The sequence below is a fragment of the Streptopelia decaocto genome (assembly GCF_964273445.1).
Source record: "Streptopelia decaocto genome assembly, chromosome: 8".
Lineage (NCBI taxonomy): Eukaryota > Metazoa > Chordata > Aves > Columbiformes > Columbidae > Streptopelia > Streptopelia decaocto.
Window position 1 is genome coordinate 2,736,050 of NC_138662.1, and position 22,327 is coordinate 2,758,376.

The 22,327-nt window shown below is 44.1% G+C and overlaps 1 protein-coding gene across 2 annotated transcripts in view; it reads left to right on the plus strand.

The window, feature by feature from the left end:
• SUSD3 (sushi domain containing 3) overlaps positions 1-15,178 on the plus strand; it is a 30,450-nt gene extending 15,272 nt beyond the window's left edge. For both annotated transcript variants that reach the window (XM_082060019.1, XM_082060020.1), the window contains exons 2-5: positions 1,559-1,747; positions 3,252-3,399; positions 6,287-6,454; positions 14,771-15,178. In XM_082060019.1, the coding sequence (XP_081916145.1) occupies positions 1,559-1,747; positions 3,252-3,399; positions 6,287-6,454; positions 14,771-14,984 (719 nt within the window). In that variant the 3' untranslated portion in view covers positions 14,985-15,178. The remainder of the gene's footprint in view (positions 1-1,558; positions 1,748-3,251; positions 3,400-6,286; positions 6,455-14,770) is intronic.
• Positions 15,179-22,327: the final 7,149 nt, after the last annotated feature.

The window sequence follows — 22,327 nt, forward strand, 5'->3', positions numbered from 1 at the left end:
TTGAGGCAAATTGCTGCCATATTAAGAGACTGAAAGAGGTGGCAAAACAAACAGAAATAATTTGCGTGGCATTAAAAAAGGCATGTTTTTAAGAGCTAGTCCTCAGAACATATTTACTTAGCAGATTAGGCCAGTAATTGTCACTGTGGCTTTTGTTTGGTCTTTTGCTGAGATTTCTTTGGGTTTGGTTTCCAGGATATTGGGGTTTTTAAGAGCGTGAATTGAAAATAGGTAGTAAACCTGTCTGCTGCAGCTTGATTGCAGAAATTTAACATTAATTAATGACAAGAGGGGAAGATTTAGTATTAAAAATAAAACAGACTTGCTATCAATGTGATTCTGACAAGATGTTCTCAAAGAGGCTATTAAAACTGCACAGTTCTTTTCGCTTGCAAGTTTGGAAAGCATACTTTCCCCCTTTTGAATGTTTGTGTCATCACGGTGCTCGGAATATTTGTGTTGCAGCTCCAACCCAGTTGCCTCTGAGTCTGCTGAAGTCATTTGTAAATCCAGTGAAAGATGGGGAACTCGGACTCTGGTGTAGAAGCAGTGCTGGTATTTAGTAATTGTTAAAAAAATTTTATGTAAAACATTTTCCACTTTCTGTCACTGCACGTGTACAAAACCAGAAAATGTATTTGCTGTTGTTAACTTCGAAGTATATCTGGATAGTATATGTTGTCTTAATAACTGATAATTAAAATTTGTGTTTAAAATGAGTGTGAAATAAGGAACGTTGTGACAATAAAATTCAATGTATAAAGTTAGTGGCTGACATTAGGTGGCTGAGAGGAGAACAGCTCCGTGACTCACAGAGCAGCTGTGTGAACGACAAAGGAATGGAAAGCTGAATGAACAAAAATGTACTAAAAAATGAATGGTATACTATCAAGCAGAGACAGTAACTAGAAAATGAAGCTAAGTGGGCTGTAGTTGTGCTGTGTCTGTCTGTCTGTCCCCCCCTGAAGAGTGGCTCTTCAGCTTGCAGCCACGACCAACAGAGGTTGATGTGCAGGGCTCTTGGAAGACAGGAGGTTTCTGTAGGATCATGGAAAGATGCCACCAAGTAGACTGAAATGCTGAAATATGTGATCAGTCCATCAGATCTTGGAGAGTTTGCATGGGGGGCGATGTGTTAGGATTGGACTGGATGATCTTTCAAGGTCCCTTCCAATCCCTGACGTTCTGTGATTCTGTGTAACGCTCCCAGTGCAGAAGATGCCAGCCCGAGTGCTTAATTAAGCACACAGAGTCCGACAGGACAGGAATCCGTAGGAGACCGCGCTATGTGCAGAACAACTTTTTCTTTTAAAAAATGTACCAGTCTAAATAGATAACATTGTAATATGAGTAAAACCCTCTTTGGGCCGGGGTCAGAGTGCTGGAACTGTTGAGCAGCACCGAAGGGGGTTTGTTTGCCCTTGGGCTGGCGCTTGGCAGAGCAGGCAGCATCCCCCACCCCGAGCTCTGGTCTTTGTCTTGGCCAGTAACTTGGACTGATTTACAATCCGATCGCTATAAAACTGAGGCGAACCTTCGCTTTGTTTTTGTCCCACAGCGCAGTGCAGCCACGTCGTGCCCCCCCAGCTCGGCACGCTGCAGATCCTGCACGGCAACGGCACGGCCGTGGGGACGGTGATCGCCTTCCAGTGCTCCGCCAAGCACCAGCTGGAGGGACCGGGCATCATCACCTGCGTCTGGAATGGGAACGATACCCACTGGACAGCCGGAACGCCCTCCTGCAAGCGTAAGGTTCTTTCCAAACCATTCCCAGCCCCTTTGGGCTGCGCTGTATTTGTTTTGCCCTGCCTATGTCCTGCAACGGTAGGATTAAATCTAGACATCTGCGCAAGGGAAAAGACAAATTCAGTTTCCTTCAAAGTTGCCCCCACTGACTGTAATTGCACTCCATATGTGTTCTGACATCGTTAATTATCACGACACATGAATGACTTGGTCGGATTTATGCCTGATCTCACGTCACCAACTCCAGTAGCGTTGCACTCAATAAATGTAGCTCTGTAGCTACAAGTTGTACCCTTCTTTAGAAAATGTATAGATATGACCAACTAATGTGCAAGCATATTTGCAAACCCTCTAATCTCCTAGCATTCTTTTCTGAAGATATTTTTGCTGTAAAAGAAACACAGCGATATTTTTGCACAATTTTAGGTTACTGCCTGTAGGCAGCCGCATGGGAAGGTTACCATATTGACAACTAGCGTTTGAATGGCAACAATATTAACTACTTTTCACGCTGTGTTCTTTCTTATTCATTTTAAGGTTGTTAGTAATTTGACTAGAAGTAGGCCCCAGCAAAACATGGTACCTCTGAGCTTTGGGGATCTCAGCCTGTTTCCCAGAACTTGTATAATTTTAAAGCACCAGTAGATGGGTGGCTCTTTTAGATACTTACCATTCTCTCACAAACACAGTTATTTTTATCTCTCACTTGAGAGATTCCATTAAAGACAAAGGAGAGAAATCCTCCCCTCCGGAGGCCGCAGAAATACGCAGCTTTGTGTGGAACTCAGCTGAACTGTTTCTGATGCTGGTCATCGTGGTGTTGGAAGAACTAGAGGAGTTTTGAAGCAAGACATGCTTAGTGCTCCAAGTCAGCTGGCCGAGATCTGCCTCAGCTGTGCCACACCACGGTCCCTCTCCTCCTTTTGTCTGGATAATTCGCTCCTACAGCAATCACTGCGAACTCACAGCCCCGCAGATGCTGCCCCTTCTTCTGTCCTGCATCCTTCCCCAAGCAGAGGAAGGCCTGTTGTTTGCTGCCCACCAAATAGGGTGTAATTAAATAGAACTCTCCTTGCTCTAAAGATCTCCTTTAAACCCATTTACCCCGACAGTATTTGATTTTGTAGCTCCAGTCCTTGTTAAAAATTGGCTATAAGAGTCTGCTAGCTCATTTTCATTTGATATCCCGACAAAGTTGTGTTTTTTAGCTACTGCAGCACTGAAGGCATTATGTTTAATTAGCTGCAGTGGTGAAATACTTGTGAACAATTCATTAGTGGCTTATAAACAGGAGATTTTCAAATAGCCCAATTTAAAGCTTGTGTAGCTCTAAGCTGAAGCCAAGCTACGCTGGTATGTTGACACATACTAATGTGAAAGTCCTCACTGAGCTATTATTAGCAGAAGTGTGAAACAGGTAGTTTCCAGCATGGTTTAATGAAAATGTGAAAGATAAATTCATGGATTGACCTTAGAAACGTGCTTCTGTGTTTGCTTTGCTGCAGCCATATCAAAATATGAGACTTTTGGATTTAAGGTCGCAGTGATTGCCTCCATCGTGAGCGGTGCCGTCATTCTGCTGATGTCCATGGCTTTTTTAACTTGTTGTCTTATCAAGTGTGTGAAGAAAAGTGAGAGGAGGAGGACTCAAAGGTACGTCAAGAAAAAGTTTTAAAATCAGCACTAAACTGTACATCATACGGACCCCATTGCTGTGGTAGCAGAGAGCTTCAAAGGACTTGCTGCCACAACACAATGCTGTTAATTACTAAAGATTCTTAATTTGTTGGTTAGGCTTTAAGCATAGAAAGGCTCAGAATTCAAGACTGTTAAGGCACCTAATGTCTGTTAATATCCGGTGACCTCAGTGGGCCTGGGCAGATCTGGATTTACCCAGGATTATGCAGTAGCTGAACATACAGGTCTGATTTGCTGGCCCTGTCCTTCTCTCCTTCCATTCTTTAAGACTGGCTGTGTTTTCCCTTCTCTCTCTCTTTCATTTTTTCCTTTGAACACTGCTGGGGAAATGAATCCCCCCATGTGGAAACCACCAAAAGGCTTCAACACCTGGAAAGCGCAATTAAAGCTGTCACAGCTATGCTGGGACAACATAGGATTTTATCTTCTGGCTTGAAGAGCAAGGCAGCAGGCAGGATTATAAACAGGCATGGGAAGAAGTAAAATTTACCAACCCAGTCCATTATAAAAACTGAGTGTGAAGGGTGGCTGCCTGACTACATCTGTCTGGACGCTAAAGCCGAGCTGCTGTTGTTCGAGAGAGCATCCATCCCAAGTCACTCACTGCAGAAGGTTTCCCCACGCACCTCTTCTTCCTGACCCTCTTGCTTTTCCTGCATGTTGTTACAGCTCCAAAGGGTGGCTGCTCCTGTCCTGCTGACGCCTGACCTGCACTTTGTGTTGATTTTAAGCTGCTTCTTGCTTCAGAAAAGTGTTTGGAGTGAGGCGGAGTAGTGGGAGACTGGGGAGGACACGAATCTCTCTGCTCCAAGCTGCGTTTTATGTAGAGAACCAGCATATGGGGTGAATTCTGTCATTTTGAAATCTGATTGTAACCAAAATGCAGTCCTTGAAAGGACTTTGTGTGGCAAAAAAGAAAGTCTTTGGTGTCATTCTTAATATTAGGTTTTCACTGATAACATGGAAAAATTTTTGAAATGAAAGGGTTGATTGGCATTTTTGGAATCACCGCTTTTCTTTTTGATAAGACTATTCATATCAAAGTCCTTATTTTTCATTTGTTTCAAATGGAGTTTTGTCCAAATTAGCTCTTCACATGACTTTGATGACTTGATTTTTTTTTTCTTACAAAAGAAAAACCCTTCACACTGGACATTTTGACCTGGTTTTGTCAAAGGGACGTGAAATGATTCCCTTTGTTGGGAGCTTCTCTGTTCCCTGCTGCTCTCTGTCCTCCCTTTCCCACCTTCTGAAGAAGCTGCTCCAACCCGGCCCCTCCACGACTGAGCTTCGCTCCTGAGGGGACCTGGTGACACTGAGGACATTGTGTGGCTTGGTGCTGCTGTCAGAAAGCAACTGAGATGATGCAGAAACTGTCCGTGTCACACAAGAAGGAGTATAGCATCCCTGCATGAAAACTGCTGGACCTGCAGCCCGTGCTGCAGAGAACCAGGGGTGGTGGTGGCATCAGTTTTGTTGCTGTAGTTGGAAAATGTGGATTGATTTTTTGGATGCCAAAAATTTATTAATTAACCTGAAGATGACTTCATACAAAATGAGTGTACACAGCACAGGATTAATTAAATAAGTGTCTCTTAGACCATCTCTGAAGGAAAGGGTGGTCTGTACCTGTGGGGTATGGAGGATGTCCTCATCCTGCCTTCAGCTTTGAGGTTTGCCTCTCTAGGTTCTTTGGCTCTTTTAGTTGGTCTACTAGAGGGATGACCTCTGCCTACAAACCTCTCTTGCAAGGTATCTGTTTGATGATCTTTGAAGTGCCATCTTGTGTTTTATCCCTGCATTTGGAAAGAAAAGAATATGAAGGCTGCTGAAAATCCCCACGTAATTTAGGCTCCTCGCAGACCTTGTCCCGTGGCGTGAGCATCACTGGTGTTTTCTTTGGTAGGATCAGGATTGTATCCTGAGAGGACAGAAATGACACCAAATCAGCATCGCCAGCCCTCGCAATTCTTGTCCCATCAGCTGGTGTGACTGTGTGAATCTTAAGATTTCTTTTCAAAACGAGAAATTGGGGGGCATTTTTTTGTCCCAGAGTTGTATAGAGCAGCGTGAAAACTGCCTTGAGCACTTCCACAAGGAAACCCTGAAGGGAACCGAATAAGCCCTGCTCTTAACGAAGGCAACATTACCTGCCTCCTGCATTTTTAAGTTAATTCATCTTTTCAGCCTACCTGGTGATTTTTGAACCCTCGGGAGCAGCACCACTGCAGAAATTCACAGAAAATACTTCTTTTTTTTTCTGGAATGATTTATTCCATAAAATGGTGATGAGAATCTGTAGTCTTTGCATGTACAACAGTGTCTGGCCTGATGTGTGTCAGTGATAAAGGTCCATGAGATCTTTGACACAACATCATCCCTTAAGTGGCTGTCCCTATCACCTGTAGTCTCAAAACCCACTGGATCAAATTGACACAATTACTGCGGTTTTGTTCCTTTGAACTATCCACAAGTGCTCATTAGAAAACTGGTTTTGTTTGTTTGCTGTTTTTTTGGGGAGTGAGGTATAATACTTTAGAGTATTTTACTGAATAATATTTATGCTGCTTAAGAACCCCACACCTTAAGGCACAGAGTGCATGATTTGAAGTCATCATGCCTTGAAATTGGGTCCATCTTTTTGAAACACCCTGTATTTAAGCAGGTATTTAAGTCTTTGGAAATTTGGCTTGCACTTGAAGTTCAGAGTGTGTTTAAGCGCTGTCTTCAGTAAGCCTGGATTTAGATTTAAACTCTAGTGAGTAGGGCTGTGGTCAGGTAAAAGCTCAGCTATACAACCATCTATCACAGCAATGTGTTTTACCCCTTGCTTCATTCACAGAGATATGCAGCTGTGGTACCAGCTCAGAACTGAGGAACTAGAGCACATGCAAGCTGCTTACTTTGGTTTTAAGGGAAGAAACAATAACAACAACAATAAGAAACTCAGGAACAAATCCTTATTTGATGATGTGGCTAACGTGGCATATGATAACCAAGGCTTCTACAGGTAAGGCTATTAAAATACAGTGTGTTGAATGAGTTTGTTGAACCAATTTTAGAAAGAGGATTCCTTGAAAGTGCATCTGAAAGGGATGCCCCTGAAAAGGACATGATGCCAGTGGATTGTCAGGCCTTGTCCTTCAACTTGCCCGTCCTGCGGGGAATTAATGTTGCCAAAAGGTGAGTCAGCAGAGAAGCTGAGCGTGGCCTCCCCCCGCACGGCTTCTATCCCCATAGTTAAGCCTGGTCTGTGCCAGATTAACTGGAGAGAGGTTTTTAATTGGCTTTGTTAAACCAATGCTAAACTGCCACAGGTAGGTCAGTGGCAGCAAGGTGCCAGCTGGCCCGGGAGCCTTGGAGGGGACACCAGGGACACGGGGGCTGTGGGCAGCTCCAGGCGAGCAGCGGGTCCCTCGGTCACCGCCAAAGCTCTCCTGAGAAATATCATTTCATTATCGGGCTGTGCGGGGCAAACACAATGGGATCCTGGTGGGCAAGGCAGCATGAGGGCCCACAGCGGGGGACCCCGGCTCTGGGGCAGCCCAAAGAAACATCCACGCTGAAATAAAGGGCATCACGGGCTGTGGATGCCTGCAGGGTGGGCAGAGGAATGGCTTGTGTCGGGTCAAAATCACCTCTGAATGTGTCCAGATGTGTTATGCTGGCTGTGGTGTTGCCAACATGAGAAAAACCGAAAAATGAATACATGTTAAATTCTAATTACTGCTTTGCTATTATGATCCATATAAATACACGTCATTCTGTCTTTTCTATGCTTTGGGTTCTGCTTTATCATCATGTACGATAATATATAGCACAATCCTTGTTTGCTTTTTATTCACTGCTCACTTGTACAGCTTTTATGTACAGCAGTATCTGTGATTTGTAGTGGTTACCTGCAGAAAACAATTTGATGCAGATTATAAGCCTACTTCCATGTCACAGTGCAGCTGGAAATTATATTCAAATGGAGGACTTGCACAAAAGTCTGATGGCTGCTTAATCAATTCCTAGCTTTGGGCGATTTCAGAAAGATTTATAAATCTAATTAAATGCTGATTATAACCTAAACAGTTTTTAGAAGGCTCAGGATGCAATTTTTAATTTTGGGCAACTTCAATCTGCTTCAATGTTAATGTTTTGTATAAGCGTAATCTGCTTTTAAAATAACGTGAATAAAGTTACATAGGGCTGTAAACAGAGGTTCGTGCTCTGCTGGAGCCTCGAGCTCCGGGGCTCTTATCTGCACCGCTCCACGGAGCAGAAGCTGCTGTATTACGTTTACCAAATTCTGCACACCTTTTCTTAACTGAAAGTACCAGAGAATATACAATTCCGCTGGATAAGCAGCTTCTCTGGGGCCAGAAATCAACAGTTTTATTATTTCTTTAGAAAACTGTAGATTGTTTAAACTTCAGTGGGGATTTTCAGATGGCAGGAGGAGGAGGAAAGCCTGTGAGCTCTTTTTTTCCTATGTAGAACAACACACACGCTGTGTTAAACACTGGTGCACACCCACCTCCTGAGGCATGAGGTCCGCTGTTAATCAAGGTCTACTTTATTTCCACCATGCAGCGGTGATGTGATCCTGGCTTATCACTAATTCAGCGAGGAGAGCAGGCGTGTTAGTCTGTGCACCCTGAGCCACAAGGCTGGCTGTTTCTATCGTAGAGCCTTGGAATTTCTCTAGGAACATGTGTAACTCTCTGCCAATTTGTACCTTGTTCCCTTTCTTCACTCAGACGAGATCTATTTAATTGAGGTTAGTAAAAGACGCTGATTTCTACTGTTTAATTCTGTTAAATGGATCTATGTGCAGGATAAGACGTAGAAATTCTAACATACTTCATGCCAGCTCTTAAAGACAACAAATGATCTGTCAACTTTGTGTTTAACTGCAAGACTTATTTTTTGTGTGTAGTGAATTAGGCCAAGTTTCATCATCCTGTGCACTTCAACCAGCTTACTGGGAAGAGCAGGACAGGGCAGGCAAACCCCTGGGGAGGTGCAAACATGAAGCTGGCTTACGCTGGGAAGACCAGCGTGCAAGGACGTGTTCATTACCTGGGTTATTTCTGCGGTACCATGCTCCATTTAAGATGAAGTGGATGTGCTGGCAGCCTATGCTTGGAGGAAATCTCTAACCCTGTGGGTGTTGCTGTAGTGGTGGGGCTGTTACAGCGTTGATTGTCTGAGGAAATAAATAAAGCCATGTGGCATGGCTGGAGAAAGTAGCAAAACTGAGGGCAAGCAAGCCCAAAGGAAAGCTTCTGTGTGTGCATGTGAACCAATGTGTGTGGCTATGGCCACAAACAGCCCTGGGCTGATCAGGCAGTTGGACCAGATGATTGTTGTGGGTCCCTTCCAACTGAGCCTATCCTATCCTACCCTATCCTATCCTACCCTATCCTATCCTACCCTATCCTATCCTACCCTATCCTATCCTACCCTATCCTATCCTACCCTATCCTATCCTACCCTACCCTATCCTACCCTATCCTACCCTATCCTACCCTATCCTACCCTATCCTACCCTATCCTACCCTATCCTACCCTATCCTATCCTATCCTATCCTATCCTATCCTATCCTATCCTATCCTATCCTATCCTATCCCATCTTATCCTTGTGTTAATGTTTCAGACATTTGGAGGAACTTGTGCAATGCATCACTAGACACCCGAGCAATTTAGAAATCACTGAATCACAGGATGGTTGGGGTTGGAAGGGACCTCTGGAGACCATCCGGTCCCACCCCCAGCTGAAGCAGGTTCACCAGAGCAGGTTGCACAGGGTCGCGTCCCGGTGGGCTGGTTTTTCAAAGGACACGTCCTGGAAGGCACGGGATGCTGGTGGTTCTCCCTGCCCTGCTCAGGGCCGCGGTTCGTGTTGTTCTCTGTGATACAGCCGGGAAGCGGCTCTGCAACCCACTTAGAAGGGGAAGTCTGAGAGACAAGTGGAGCCCTTGGCTGAGAAAGGAGTGGGTGGAGGCTTGGCAATTTGTGTCATTTTGACGATAGCATTTCCTTTTCTTAAATAAAGCTGCTCTGCTGCTTCTTCATGTGATATATGAAGTATCTGGAAGAGTGAGAACTCCTCCACCCTTGAAGAAGACCTTCCTGAGTAGATCTTAGCCTATTTTTTACTAGAAAAGGATGTAGGTCATGCAGCTTTTCAGGCTCAATTGAAATAGATGCAGAGATTGACTATAGATTAACATTTTGATTCACCACTTTAAGGACAAAGAATACCCTACGAACAAATAAAATAAAACCCCAATTTTTTTCAGGTTAAGCCAATTTAAAATAAAAAGCCAGATCTTTCCAACAGGTAAGTTATTTGTTATGGTTTACACAGTAATTTAGGATTAAAAAACTATCATCTGTTAAAGCGGTGCCTTAGTTTATTGATAATTTTGGCTGTAGCAAGGTGACATGATGTGGATGCAGAAGGCTGATGTACAGGAGTTATAAATAATGTATAAGCCCAGCTGCTGGACAGTAGAGGCCCCAGTGTGCTGTCCTGGGCCTGTCTGCAACGAAATGAAATGTTTTCCCCCTCCTGTTTGAAGCATGGAACAAATGTGATGAATACAAAGTTTTTCAGGGAAATGTTAAATTTTAACGGCAGCATTATAATGAGGCCCATTCTGGCTTCTTGGCTGCTTGAACAAATTGCTTTAAAATGCCGAGAAATACGTTCACAAATACCTGGGATCATTCACTACAGGGTGCAGTCACTGTTGATGACACCTCTTTATTTTTGATGTCATAATGAGGACAAAAATACCAATTTTTAGGAGGAAGTTCTGTACACAGGAGCTGCAAGCATTTACAGCATATTTGCTCTTTTATAATATTTGAAGAGCTAACTAATGTTGAGCAGAGAAAGTCCAAGTTGCGAGGCATGGGGCTGCTGGGAGGGACATGTTTTCCCCAGTGTTGCTTCTCAGAAGTAGAGAGTGTAGAGCAGAGATAGCAGGTTGTTGCCTGATGCAGAGGTTGGGATAGATTAGCTGAAGAAAAGGGTCTGTCGTCTATGGGAGGGAGATTAGCTGCAGCTCTGGGCCACGTAGTTAGAGGAGAACAGCGTGCATAAGCCTCCAAAACAGCCCCCTGAGAAAATTGCTATGCAGGGGCAGGGCTTGTCAACATGGGAATATATTGGGAACAGCTCTCGCAGCCCGACAGCAGCAGCTATCAGGAGAAAAGCCTAAAATTGGTAAATTATATTCTGCTCTCTTTAACAATTTAAGATTTAAAAGTCTTCCCAGATCTTCATGAGAACAAAACCAGGGCTGTTGACGTTGTTCATCCAAAGCACAAGACCTCCCTCAAAGCTGCACCGAGCACCGAGCCTGCTGGGGGTCAGAGCGGCACCACGGGTCTGGGACCTGGGAGAGCTCATTTCACTTTGCATCAGCTTCCTAATTATTGTAAGAAATAGCCACACCTAGGGAAGCCTCTATTTTCTTTGCTTTTTCAGCATAACAGTCCTGTGACCTGTGCTGGAATAGATACTCCCTTGACTCAGGGATGTGCTGTTATTTTGCAAGGGAGGATTGATGGTCCAGCATTTTCTGCAGTCAGGGAGATCTGAATGTAGCTGTAGACTAACTCCTTTTCATCCTCTGTCAGGTAAGATGACAACCAGAAAGAAACTAGTGCAGCTCAAAAATATATTTGAAGAGGAGCAAAGAAATTTGGTGATTTTTTTTTTTTTTTTTTACCCGGTATGGAAGCATTTCGAAGAATTTGTGCATTCCAAATTTGGACTGTTTTGAGGTGAATTATTTTACACAGCTCTAGGCCAAGTTATAAAACATTCTCTATGAAGTTGCTGGTCTGACTGCAGGAGTGAGTCAAATGGAAAAGCCCAGGTCTCAGTAGGTTTAAAGTCCTCCTTTCAGATATCCACTACAGCTGGAGCATATTAGCAAGAAGAAAAAATCTCTTCTGCAGAGAAACAGGCTAGTATATTCTCCCACATTAGATATTTTTAATACCTGAAATTTTTGTACTGGAGTCCTTCTGACTATAAGATGCATTACCAGTGTACCTGGCAAAAAACAGCAAATAAGGCAAATGCAACAACAGAGATGTCCAAGTGAGAAGGTTTTGAAAAAAAATCAAAGCCAGCATGCTCTTTGTAGAGGCAACTCGGGGTTTTCAGTCAGTCCAAGAAGTCTCATGCAAGGTTGTTGAAATTAGCTCGTAGCTTTGGCCTGCACAGTAAAACAAAATGTATTTTCTCTTTGATTTAGTGGCTGTAATGGTTGAAGTTTTCCACTACCTTGTGTAAGGGGTTCCAAGGAAGGCGTAAATCAGAATCTCGTGTTGCTCTAAGAAATGTTCCTGCCTGCCCAGGCTGGCTGAGGAGCATGAGGACCTTCTAGAAATGCAGACAAGGTGGGGTGGGACACTTGGCCATATTCCTACCTTGCCCTCTGCTCCCTTGAGGGCACTTCCCCAACTGCTTTTCCCCTCTGAACAGCTAAGAGATTAAAAAGCTGAAGGATCCGATGCCCTTCTACTAGCAGGATAGTGTGGTGTACAGTTACCACAGGGAATTAAAGGGCAAAACATCTTCTACAGCAGTGACTACGTGCAAGACTGTTTGAGGTCCTGGGAAAATGACTTCAAAGAGCGAACGACCTGTTTCATACAGTTGTACATAATTAATACAGTTCCCTACACATACGATGTTTGATTGTGTGGCACTTGGGACCGGAGAGGAGGAGAGCCAGCACAGGAAAGGGGCAGATTTGCTTTTCAAATTATTTTATTCAGATTATCCCACCCTGTGAGTTGTCCCACCTTGAGCTTCTCTATTAATGGTGGCTCTTTTTTGCTCTAGTTTGTTATCCCTGTGCCCCCACCACCACCTTTCAGAGACCAAAATCTTCCAGTACCTTTTGAAACACATATTTCCAAGCAAGCCCAGGCAGGGGAAGTGAGCTGTGGTTTCCTCTTGGGGCCCTGTCACAAAGAGTATGATAGCTGGCTGCTCAATTTTACCGATTTCTGAATTTCAGTCTTAATTGTCATCGCGTCTGAGCGCGGAGGGTGTGTGCACAGCAACATGTGCTTTCAATAAGGCTGCTATTATTGTTTTCATAATGCTTCCATGATTACCCCAGGGTCTTGTACAAAGTCACCAGATATACGGTAACAAAAAAATGCCCTCCCATCCACCAATATAAAAATCCCTTTTCAGAGGCAGCGCCAGCACCGGGCAGCATTTTGATGGCTCCACTGCTCGAGTTCTGACACTGCTCAGGTGTCCCCTTAGAACAGCGTGTTCCCCCCCAGCTAGCGACAGCTCTCAAGTCACACAAAGTGAAATTCTTGTGAATCCTCTAGAACCCATCGACAAATGCTATGGTGGCCGTTCTTCTCCCCAGATGGGAGCTCTGACTTGAGCTGTCACATAAAGTCTGCCCTTGTTAAATATCTTGTGCATCTACCTGGGCTGTTCAGCACCTGGCAGCCTTGGCTGGGCTTGTGTTTCCAGGTGAGAATACAGGGAGCTCTTCTGGTCCTCTTATTTCAGTCTGTGCAAGCTTCATAGTTCCCGAAATGGAAGAGGTTGCTTAGCCAAGAGTGTGGTTGTCCTCCAAGAACAGTTTTAGCCAGTTTGGCTTTCCGAGTTTGTGGTGGACTGTGGGCAATTGCAGAGTTTCACAATGCAGAACTTTATAGGGAAAAAATTTCAGGATGGGATGAATTCTTCCCAGGTAAACTATATTTATTGCAAAATGACCTAGATTTGAACTATAATCCTGGCAGGGCTATTTGCAAAGGCTGTGGATACCCCATGCAAAACTTTATTCCAGTTATTGTTCGTTTTATTTGATTTTTGTTTTGTAACTATTACCTACCACCTCAGGAAGACGGAACTTAGTCGCTTGTACTATAAAAGGAAAATGCACAGTAGCAAGTAACTCAGAAGATTTTCCTTCAGCAGTAGTAGTCCATGTAGCTCCTGTTCCCTGATGGGAAGCCACAGGAGTGCTCAGGTCGGTTCTGGTGTCAAACGCAAAGACACCTGAGGACTTGTTGATGCACCAAGATTAAAAAGTACAGTTGAAACAGTACAAGTCAATACAAATCGTGTAGTTACCAGGCTGTTTTTTTGAGAAATAGATGAGTTTGTTGTTGTCCAAATTAGAGGTGGGTAAATGCTGCTCATCTGAGCACCTCCTCGGTGAGTATATTCTGCCTACACTGATACAGTGCCTACTCGCATCAAAAGCAGAGGTGGTTTAAGATGCTATTACAGTACCTGACTGTAGCTCATACCCCAAATAGTTTTGTAATACAGCTTTCCAGTGCAGAGCAAGATTTATTCTCCTTATAAGAAAGATGTATCTGTAGTATACCTACTGTGTACCAGAACAGCAAGACCTTGGTTATTTGGTTTTATTTTCTGTTATTCCCCTGTTGTTCCTAACTGCATACACAGTTCATGTACGAGCATTTCTGCTGGCTCTCTGCAGAATGCAGCCTCTGTTTTCCCACCAGCTTTTCATGTACGAAGGGGCAGGAGCACGTTGTCCTGGATGCGGGTGTGCAGAGGGAGCAGGAGCCGCAGCAGCCGCTCACCTGCGGTGGATGTGGGGTGAGGAACCTGTGCCTGCCCTGCCCGCAGACAGCCGCCAGGCAGCCACTCAGGGTTTGCAAAGCCCCACATGCTCAGGCTGCAGTAATTTGGCACAAACCCCAAAGGGCTGTGTCTTACCTGCTTCTGGTTCACAGGGCTGTGCGCTTCAAGCCAGCTGCATCCATCAGGCTTCTTGCAGCAGAGCTCAAGAACAAACTGATCCCATCCCCCTGTTTTCCTGAACCAGTTGTGTGTTGTTTACTGAGCATCTTTTCAGCAACTCTGCCGTCTCCATCTGCCCCTCCAGCCCCACAGAGCACAGGCGGCTCCTGTGCTCCCAGCAGCGCTCCGCCAACCAAGCACGGACGCGCCTTCCGCACCAGCCGCAGCAGTCAACTGTTCTTAGTAATATTTCTCTAGATAGCAGTGGCATTAAATTGAAGCTGGGGACTTGTTTGGTGGAAAACAAACAAAAAACATCTGCCCCAACCCCATATAAAACCAACCTCCCAAGTCTTTTCAAGGTCTGCTTCAGCTTTTATGGAGACACAATTATTTGCCCCACTGCTGCCAACTGGCTTTAATGCTAGAAGAAGTGAGTCCATATGCTACAGCACAATTTGTTTGCAAAATGCCTGATGTGTGAACAAAATGGATTGGAAAGTTCTCTATCTTCACCAGGGCAAATGAAACACAAGTAACTTTTTCCTTCATGCTTACAGGTTCCAGGAGGAGTGGACTCGGGACACCGCAGCTCCTGTGTGTCGCAAAGACCAGGATCACTTGTCCAGGTTAACCAAGAGCCGCAGTGCACCCCTGAACCAAGCGGTACCAGGACCCCGCGCTGCGGTACAGAGCGTGGACGCAATACATGTCGTTGAAGTCTACGGACATACGGATAGTTGTAACAAACCAAACTGTCGGATACCTGGATAGCTGGTGGCTGAAATACAATCGCTCCTCTGGACCAAAATGAAATTTGGATAGAAATATGTGCCTTAAAGACAACATAGAAAGTTAATTATTCATATGAATTTGGAAGTTTTCTATATTCCAAGATGGTTATTTAACAGAAATGCTTCAAGGTCTGATATGAATAAAAAAATGAATGCTGAGGCTGGCAGTCCATAGCCATTCTCTGTGGTGTGCTATGTATTATGACCATGGCAAAAGCATGATATCATCCTCCTCTACATCTAGAGAAAAGTGGTAGCCAGTTTGTATATTTGCCTCATACAAAATCACTGATCATAATTACACATTCATAAAATTGCAACCTTCTTTTAACCAGTGTTTTTTGTAAGCATTTCAGAACGAAAAATCCCCCATATTTTTACACAGTAGTATGATAGAACTACAATAAAATTTGGTTTTTAACTAAAATCCCCTGTTGTTGCATATCAGGAAGGCTTTTTTGTTCAGTTCAGCTGCTGCTCATTGACAGACTTTGTGGGACTGGGTGCAGCTGAGGCACATCCAGCTCCAGCAGCCTGTGGAGAGGGGGAGCGATGAGGAATGTGCTGCCCCATGAGGGCTCGTACCTCGTTTTATCCATTTTGAATAGTTAAGTAACTGATATGGCTCTTACTCTGCTGTTTATATGCACACACATGTATATCTTAGAGTTATAGTATAGTTATTTTTGTTCAAGTTGAAGCCTTTTTTATTCTCTTGTCATCAGCTGTCTAATGGGTATTGTCACATTCCTGTAATGATGGAAATACGATCTTAGAGCAAACCCTGGTAAGTGTTTTACTGTATGTCCCACTTGTTATGAATCAAGAGTCCTCTTAAGCCATTTCGTTCTGAAGTTTCAGTTCTGAAATTCAAATTATTGTAGCTTGCTGGCAGGCCTAGAAATACCCTGTTCCATCCTGGCCATACTTGCCAGAGATCAAAACCACAACCTTGAACTTCAGCTGTGTGGAAGTCGCAGCAAAGGAGCTTCGGGTTTGTTCCTAATAAGCTCCGTTATGTACATTTCAACAGCCTGCACCGCTACAATGCACTCTGCATATGTGCTGCAAAAGGAATAATAGATGTACTTCTCAACACTACTTCCAGTTAAGTTCTCGATTCATTAATACTAGCCAATGTTTATCAGGACATATTTGTGCTGTGACCCATTTTGTCTGCAGTTTTTCGGTACCCTCCCAGGCCCAGGCACCCTCTGTACCCAGATGTGCTCCTGCATCCCCTGCTCCGGCGGGGGGATTGCACTGGATGAGCTTTCCAGGTCCCTTCCCATCCCTGACATTCTGGGATTCTGTGAATGGCAGGACAGCAGGGACAGCAGGACAGTGGGGACAGCAGGGACAGCAGGACAGTGGGGACAGCAGGACAGCATGGACACTGGGCTCCATCAGCAGAGGAAAGTGCCCCTAGGCCCTGGTTGAGAACAGGGCTTCAATAGTATCCATGGTGAAAGTCTGCAAGAGAGTGAAACAAAAACAAAATGTGGGAAGAGAAGGAGCATAGAGAGGAATAAAGGCTGGGAAAACCAGCCAAACATCTGAGACGCTGCTATGCAAATGGCTGGTACACTAGAATTAAATGCAAAAAGAATTATAGAATGATGGAATGGTTTGGGTTGGAAGGGACATGTGGACACTGTCTAGTCCAAGCACCTGCTAAAGCAGATTGCACACGACCGTGTCCAGGCAGGGTTTGAGTATCTCCAGAGAAACAGACTCCAGACTTTCCATGTAATAAAATGTACAACTTACTGAGAGTTACAAGTGCTTGTGGGACAAATGATAGGACTAGGACCTCGGCGTGGTAAATTAATAGCTTGTTCCAGTAGGACAGGTGAGAAGAACAGCCTATATATTCTCTGAAGTTCAGCATGAGTTGAAATGCTTATTAATTAATGTCTGCAGCTGGAGAACGGAGGGCAAAGGAGTGTGGGCTGCTGGGCACTGAGCACCTACTCTGCAGATCGGAGGAGGAGCTGGCAGGAGTTTGTCTGGGGAAATAACAGAACCGTCTTTAATATTGAGTGGCTTTATTTGTCTAATTCTCCGCTGGAAAGTGTCCAGCCACCAGGAGTTCAAACAGATGTCTCGGTGACTTCTTTATTTGCAAAGGTGGCGGGAAATGGGGTGGCAGTTGCTTTTGACTATAGCAAGGAAAAACTTGTTAAAAATCAAAAGTGACATTTGGGCAAATGTGATAAGAAGTGACATTACATTTTTAAGAAAAAGAGGAAGAGCAGCAGAATAAGGAAAATGGACTTTAAAAAGGCGAACTTTGACTTACTGAAATAATAAGTACAAAGGATCTATGAAGAAACAATCTGATAGAGCTGGCAGTCACTAGCAGCAAGTGTCTAAGGGCACACCAGGCAAACTGATGCAGAGGACAGCAAGAGCCTGAGAACAGCTGTCTCAGGAACTCTGAGAACATGAAAATCAAGAAAACCTCAAAAAATGGAAATATGGCAAATGACTGAGGAGCAGCACAAAAATGAGGAGAGCTGTAAGAGGTTATGTAAGTTGCAGCAAACAAGGGAAATGAAAGAAGAGAAAAATACATTGGAAGAAACAGAGAGTAAAACTATAGGTAAGGTATTTCTTGGGAAAAGGAAAAATGGACCCAGAGATGACAACTACTGAATGTCTGCTTTGGATCAGGCATCGCTGAAAAGTCCACTGGTTAATGTAATGAATTAGAACATGGGACTAGGATTGCAGCCTAGAATAAGGCAAGAAAAAGCCTGCAAAAATGAAGATAAATTTGATTCCTTGCTGAAATTAATCCTCAAGCACTAAGGAACAGTGTTTCATTATTATACTACAAGTATTGAGCAATGCTTGAACCATCATAGTTACAACTTCAGGAAATGGCAAAGGGCCAAGGAAGGTCTTAGAAGATGGGAAAGGGTAAATCTAATAAGCGGAGAGCAGAGAACCTCCAGAAGTACCAGAAGGTGCTTCTCTGCTACCCAGTAAGAGCGTAGGACAAATGATTCAACAATCAGTTTGCAAAGAAGGCACATCTCAACCCAGGGCTAAACAGAGTTGTAGGTGTGGGTGGCAGCCGCTCTGTCCTGGTTTCTCAAAAGCAGATGGTGCAGTGTGAAGGGTGACCTGGTTGGGCTGCATCCGGCCTCTCTGCGGCTCTTCTGAATTTCCTTCCTCTTCTGTACCTCTGCAATTGTGGTAATAGTGTTTCGTGATCGAGCTCCCTGGCATTTTAATTTTATCACATGACTTTATAATATGACTTCAAGTCACCAAGCACAATAAATTCACTTTTTGAGATGTCTGGGTCAACACACCACGTGAGAAGGGACCCCAGCTGACCTGTTCTACAGGTGAGGCCAATCTGAGTAATGTCTGATGGGGGAAAGTAAAACCTTACAATGTCAAGGACATTGCCAGCCATGGGAAGCTATAGAGAAGGTAGGTAAATTTACTCTGTGCCTGAGCATTGGATTACTATTGTTTATTGAGGCTGCTAACACAAGAGGAAGTTACAAGGTAAGGAAACACCACCCATACTACTTTTATAAGATTTGTGGCTCCGTTCCCTCTGGGACTGTGCTTAGTTTATGATGGCCGCACCCCCTGGAATTAGCTTTATTAGCTTTATTGCTCATGTAAACATTATTTATTGTCAAGGGGGAAATTAGTGCTGTGCAGGAAGGAGATGAAAGCAGCCGAAAATCTAAAATAGACGTTTCAAAACTCTTCTTGATTAAGTTAACCCTTTAGTGTTTGCCAGCCAGTGATTTCAAATGGATTCAGGCTCCCATTTCTGCCACAGCAGACTTGCATTTCCTTGTGTATGTTATGGCACTGATGGCTTGCACTTAAAGAACAAGCTAAAATGCTGTGAACTATGTAAACAAGCCTGAGACAGCCCCCTCCCTGCATGGATGCTTCTAATTTAATTGATATACATTACAGTATGGCAGGATAATTCTCCACAGATTAAAAAACCAGCAACAGTGTTTATCAGAGGAATTGCTTATTTGCATTCCTTCACCCTGTATTTTAAGACTGTTTTCCTAGAGCAGGCAGCTAAGTTGTTAAGCTTTGCTTGCAGACAACCAAGAGACAGTTTTTAAGATCTTAGGCTTAACACTAAACAGGGAATGGTTTTTAAGGCAGCTGATGTGCAGTTTGCTGTAGGAGGGTATCTGATCCTTACTTCCTTTTAAATTAAAATTCATTCTTTGACACAAATGGAAGAAAGCATTTGGAGAGCCTGAGCCTGGGACGTGCCGAGTGCTCTGCATGGGAACAGCAAACCCCGACCTGGGCACAGGGCCCTGCAGAAACACCTCCTGTGGGGAACACCTCCTGGGGCTCGGGGGATATCACAGAGTATAGTGTTGCCAGATGCTGTGATTTTTCTCACAAGTCTCATGGTATTTCTTATTAAGCCACAAATGGTAGAGTTGGATGAGTATGTGAAAATCACAGCTTCAATTTAAAAATACATAGGTGTCTCACACTTGTATGTGAAGGGACACTTCAGTCAAGCAGCAGAAAAAGCACACAAGTATCTCAAGTGTCTTTGATAGTAATGACATGATTTGGGGAAGGCCTGACTCATGATTCACAAATAGTTGAAGTTGGCAAATCTATGTGTGACCTTGACATGTCCTCTCTGGCTGAAAAAAGGGAAAGACTACATTTTGATCTGGATGGAGCAATGAAACTCGGGATGGACACCAGAGTATCTACTGTAGCATTAATATTGCTCTCATGGAGATTTCCACATGGCTTTATGGACACACAGACCTTCTCCTGGAGACCTGCCCCTTGGGTATTATCCTGGAAGGCTCTGAAGATGCTGTTTTCCTCAGGAGGCTCTGCTGTCAGTCTAACTTTTGGTTATAGGCAGGTTTTGTTCAAAATTTCTGTGAGAAGCCCAGGACCCAGAAAAGAAGCAGAACTGTGAATCTGATGGAATGTGACAACTTGCAGGAGGTGGCCAACGCCACCAGACTGAAATGACACGGCATGGGAAAGCAGGTTACACCAGACACTGGCTGTAAGAGCAGAATATGAATGACGGATGGTTTGGGTGAGAGGAGGTGGAGATCTTTAACAGTTTTGCTTCCAAAACATCCCAGTCATCAATGACGTCTTGGAAGCAGAGTAACCTAATGAATCTTCTATAACTTATTGTCAGATGTCAATGATTTTTGCAACTATCTAATTTTTTTTAAGCAATGTCACACAGTACAACCTTTTAATAAATTAAATGTAGATGTAATTGAATCTTCTGCTTGGAAGGACTATGAAAAAAATTGGCAATGTGCCAGCTGGTAGGTTTTGAGATGTCCTACAGCTGCATCCTTTTGTAACATTGATAGCTCAGCAAGAAGCTGTTCCACTGGGATACATAGTTTATTTTGTTTCAGGATTTCTTAAGTGTTCTATGGAAGTTTTAGGAAAGATCCACATCACCGCTACCTGACGACATCTGATACAGTTTACAAGTTATCTGGAGAATTTACACTGTATTTGGATACTGTAGCGTAGTAGTTCTTGTGCCCAGAAAAAACACCTAAGGAAAGACTAGAAAGGAACGCACCAATGAACACCTTGTGGGTGGAGGACATCAAACTGTGTGCTCCTCTGGCTTCTCCAGCATGGGGGCTACGCTTGGTCATGTCTATATGCCTGATTCATCTTCAGCACATTTAGTACCTGTTGATAAGTTTAAGAAGTTGGGCTTTTTTGTTTGAGAGTGAAGTACAGTAACTCATGGATGAGCAGAAGTCCAGAAAAGCTAGCGATATGTGATTGAAACATCCTCAAGACCTGTTTCACCTTGTCTTGGGCTCATTTGCCTACAAGAAACAGCTTGACCAGTCAGACCACAGGCCAGAGCTGAAGAACAACCTCCAACAGAGGTACAGTGAGGCTCTTTGATGACATTTTCATAAACTCTTGCTGTAGGATAGAGCAGAACCTTTCAGATTTTGAGTGGTATTTTGAGTTATGCCTCATAACACGACTCTTTGTAAACTCTGATCAAATCCTGTCCCCCGAAAGTGATACAGAGAGCCTCATTTGGTTCTTCCTTCAGTAACGTAAGGAAGTGATCTTTTCTACTTACTTGTAAAGGACTATTATGAAGAGAGAGCTGATGGACAGAGCCAGTGTTGAAAGGCTCTTGTTTAATTATTCCACAATCACTATTGTCACTGCAGCAGAACGTACCGGCTGGTGGGAACACTGCACGGCGCCAGCACCCTGCACGGCAAGGCGTTTCAGAAGCCGGTCTCCATTCCCGGCAGCTATCGCTAACACAGCGATGGAAACGCGAAACTCCTCTGGCGCAGCAGCAAGCGAGGCGGCCAAAGCTCGGCGGGTGTAAAGCAGAGCAGAAGCAGCTCGTTCCCTGGATCTCAGATGCTGGACTTAAGCATGCGTGTGTTCAGGCTGCTCATGTGTTTCAAGGTCAAGGTTATACAGAAATGCTCACAGGAGTGTTTCCCACAGGAGATATGCTGCATCTCTGGCCGGAGTCTGCAGCAGCGCCTGATCCATGCCCAGCTCCTGCAGCCCACGGCCGCACACCATCCTGCCCACGCCTCCTGGCCTGTGTGGTCGGGGTGACGACTGCCAAGTGAGGACACTGGGGACAAAGGGCCTTTGTTCTCTTCCTGGAGCTCTGCTGAATGTCAGTTTGCCAAATCCGTGAGCTGTTTGTTTATACACCTTTTTTTTTTTTAAGGGGAGGATGCTTTATCTGCTTCCTGCCTTCAAAGAATTTCAATGTTCTGGGTTTGTTTAGAGAAAAAAAAAAAACATAGTTGAGTATTTTTTCTCATGTGTATAACTAGATTTGTACTGTACTAGGTGCAGTTTTGAACATGTATGTGAAGCTGGCTGTTCATTATCCCATGTACAACCTAACAGCCAACATGGTAACTTCTGTAATATTTATCAGGATGATTTATCATCAAGGGCTTATTCTATGTGCTGGCTTTTCCATAGTGCCAGGAACAAGAGGTAGTCAATTTTTTCTATTATCTGCATCATGTCCTTTTTTCATGAGCGCTGTCAAAATTTCCAAGGATTGGGTGTCATACCACAGAATTGGGGTGAGTGTAATTCACTAGTGTAATGAATAGAAGAAGTTAAAACTGCCCAGGGATTTGCAGACCTGTGATTTCACCCAAGTCAGTTCTGTTCATATGTAATAGTTTGGCTTAGCTGGTCAGGAATAAAGAACTGAGAACTTGCAGCACAGCGTCTGGAGTCAGAGAATTGTTTTTCTTCATCTCCTTTTAAGCAGTGAACAAATAAAAGTTG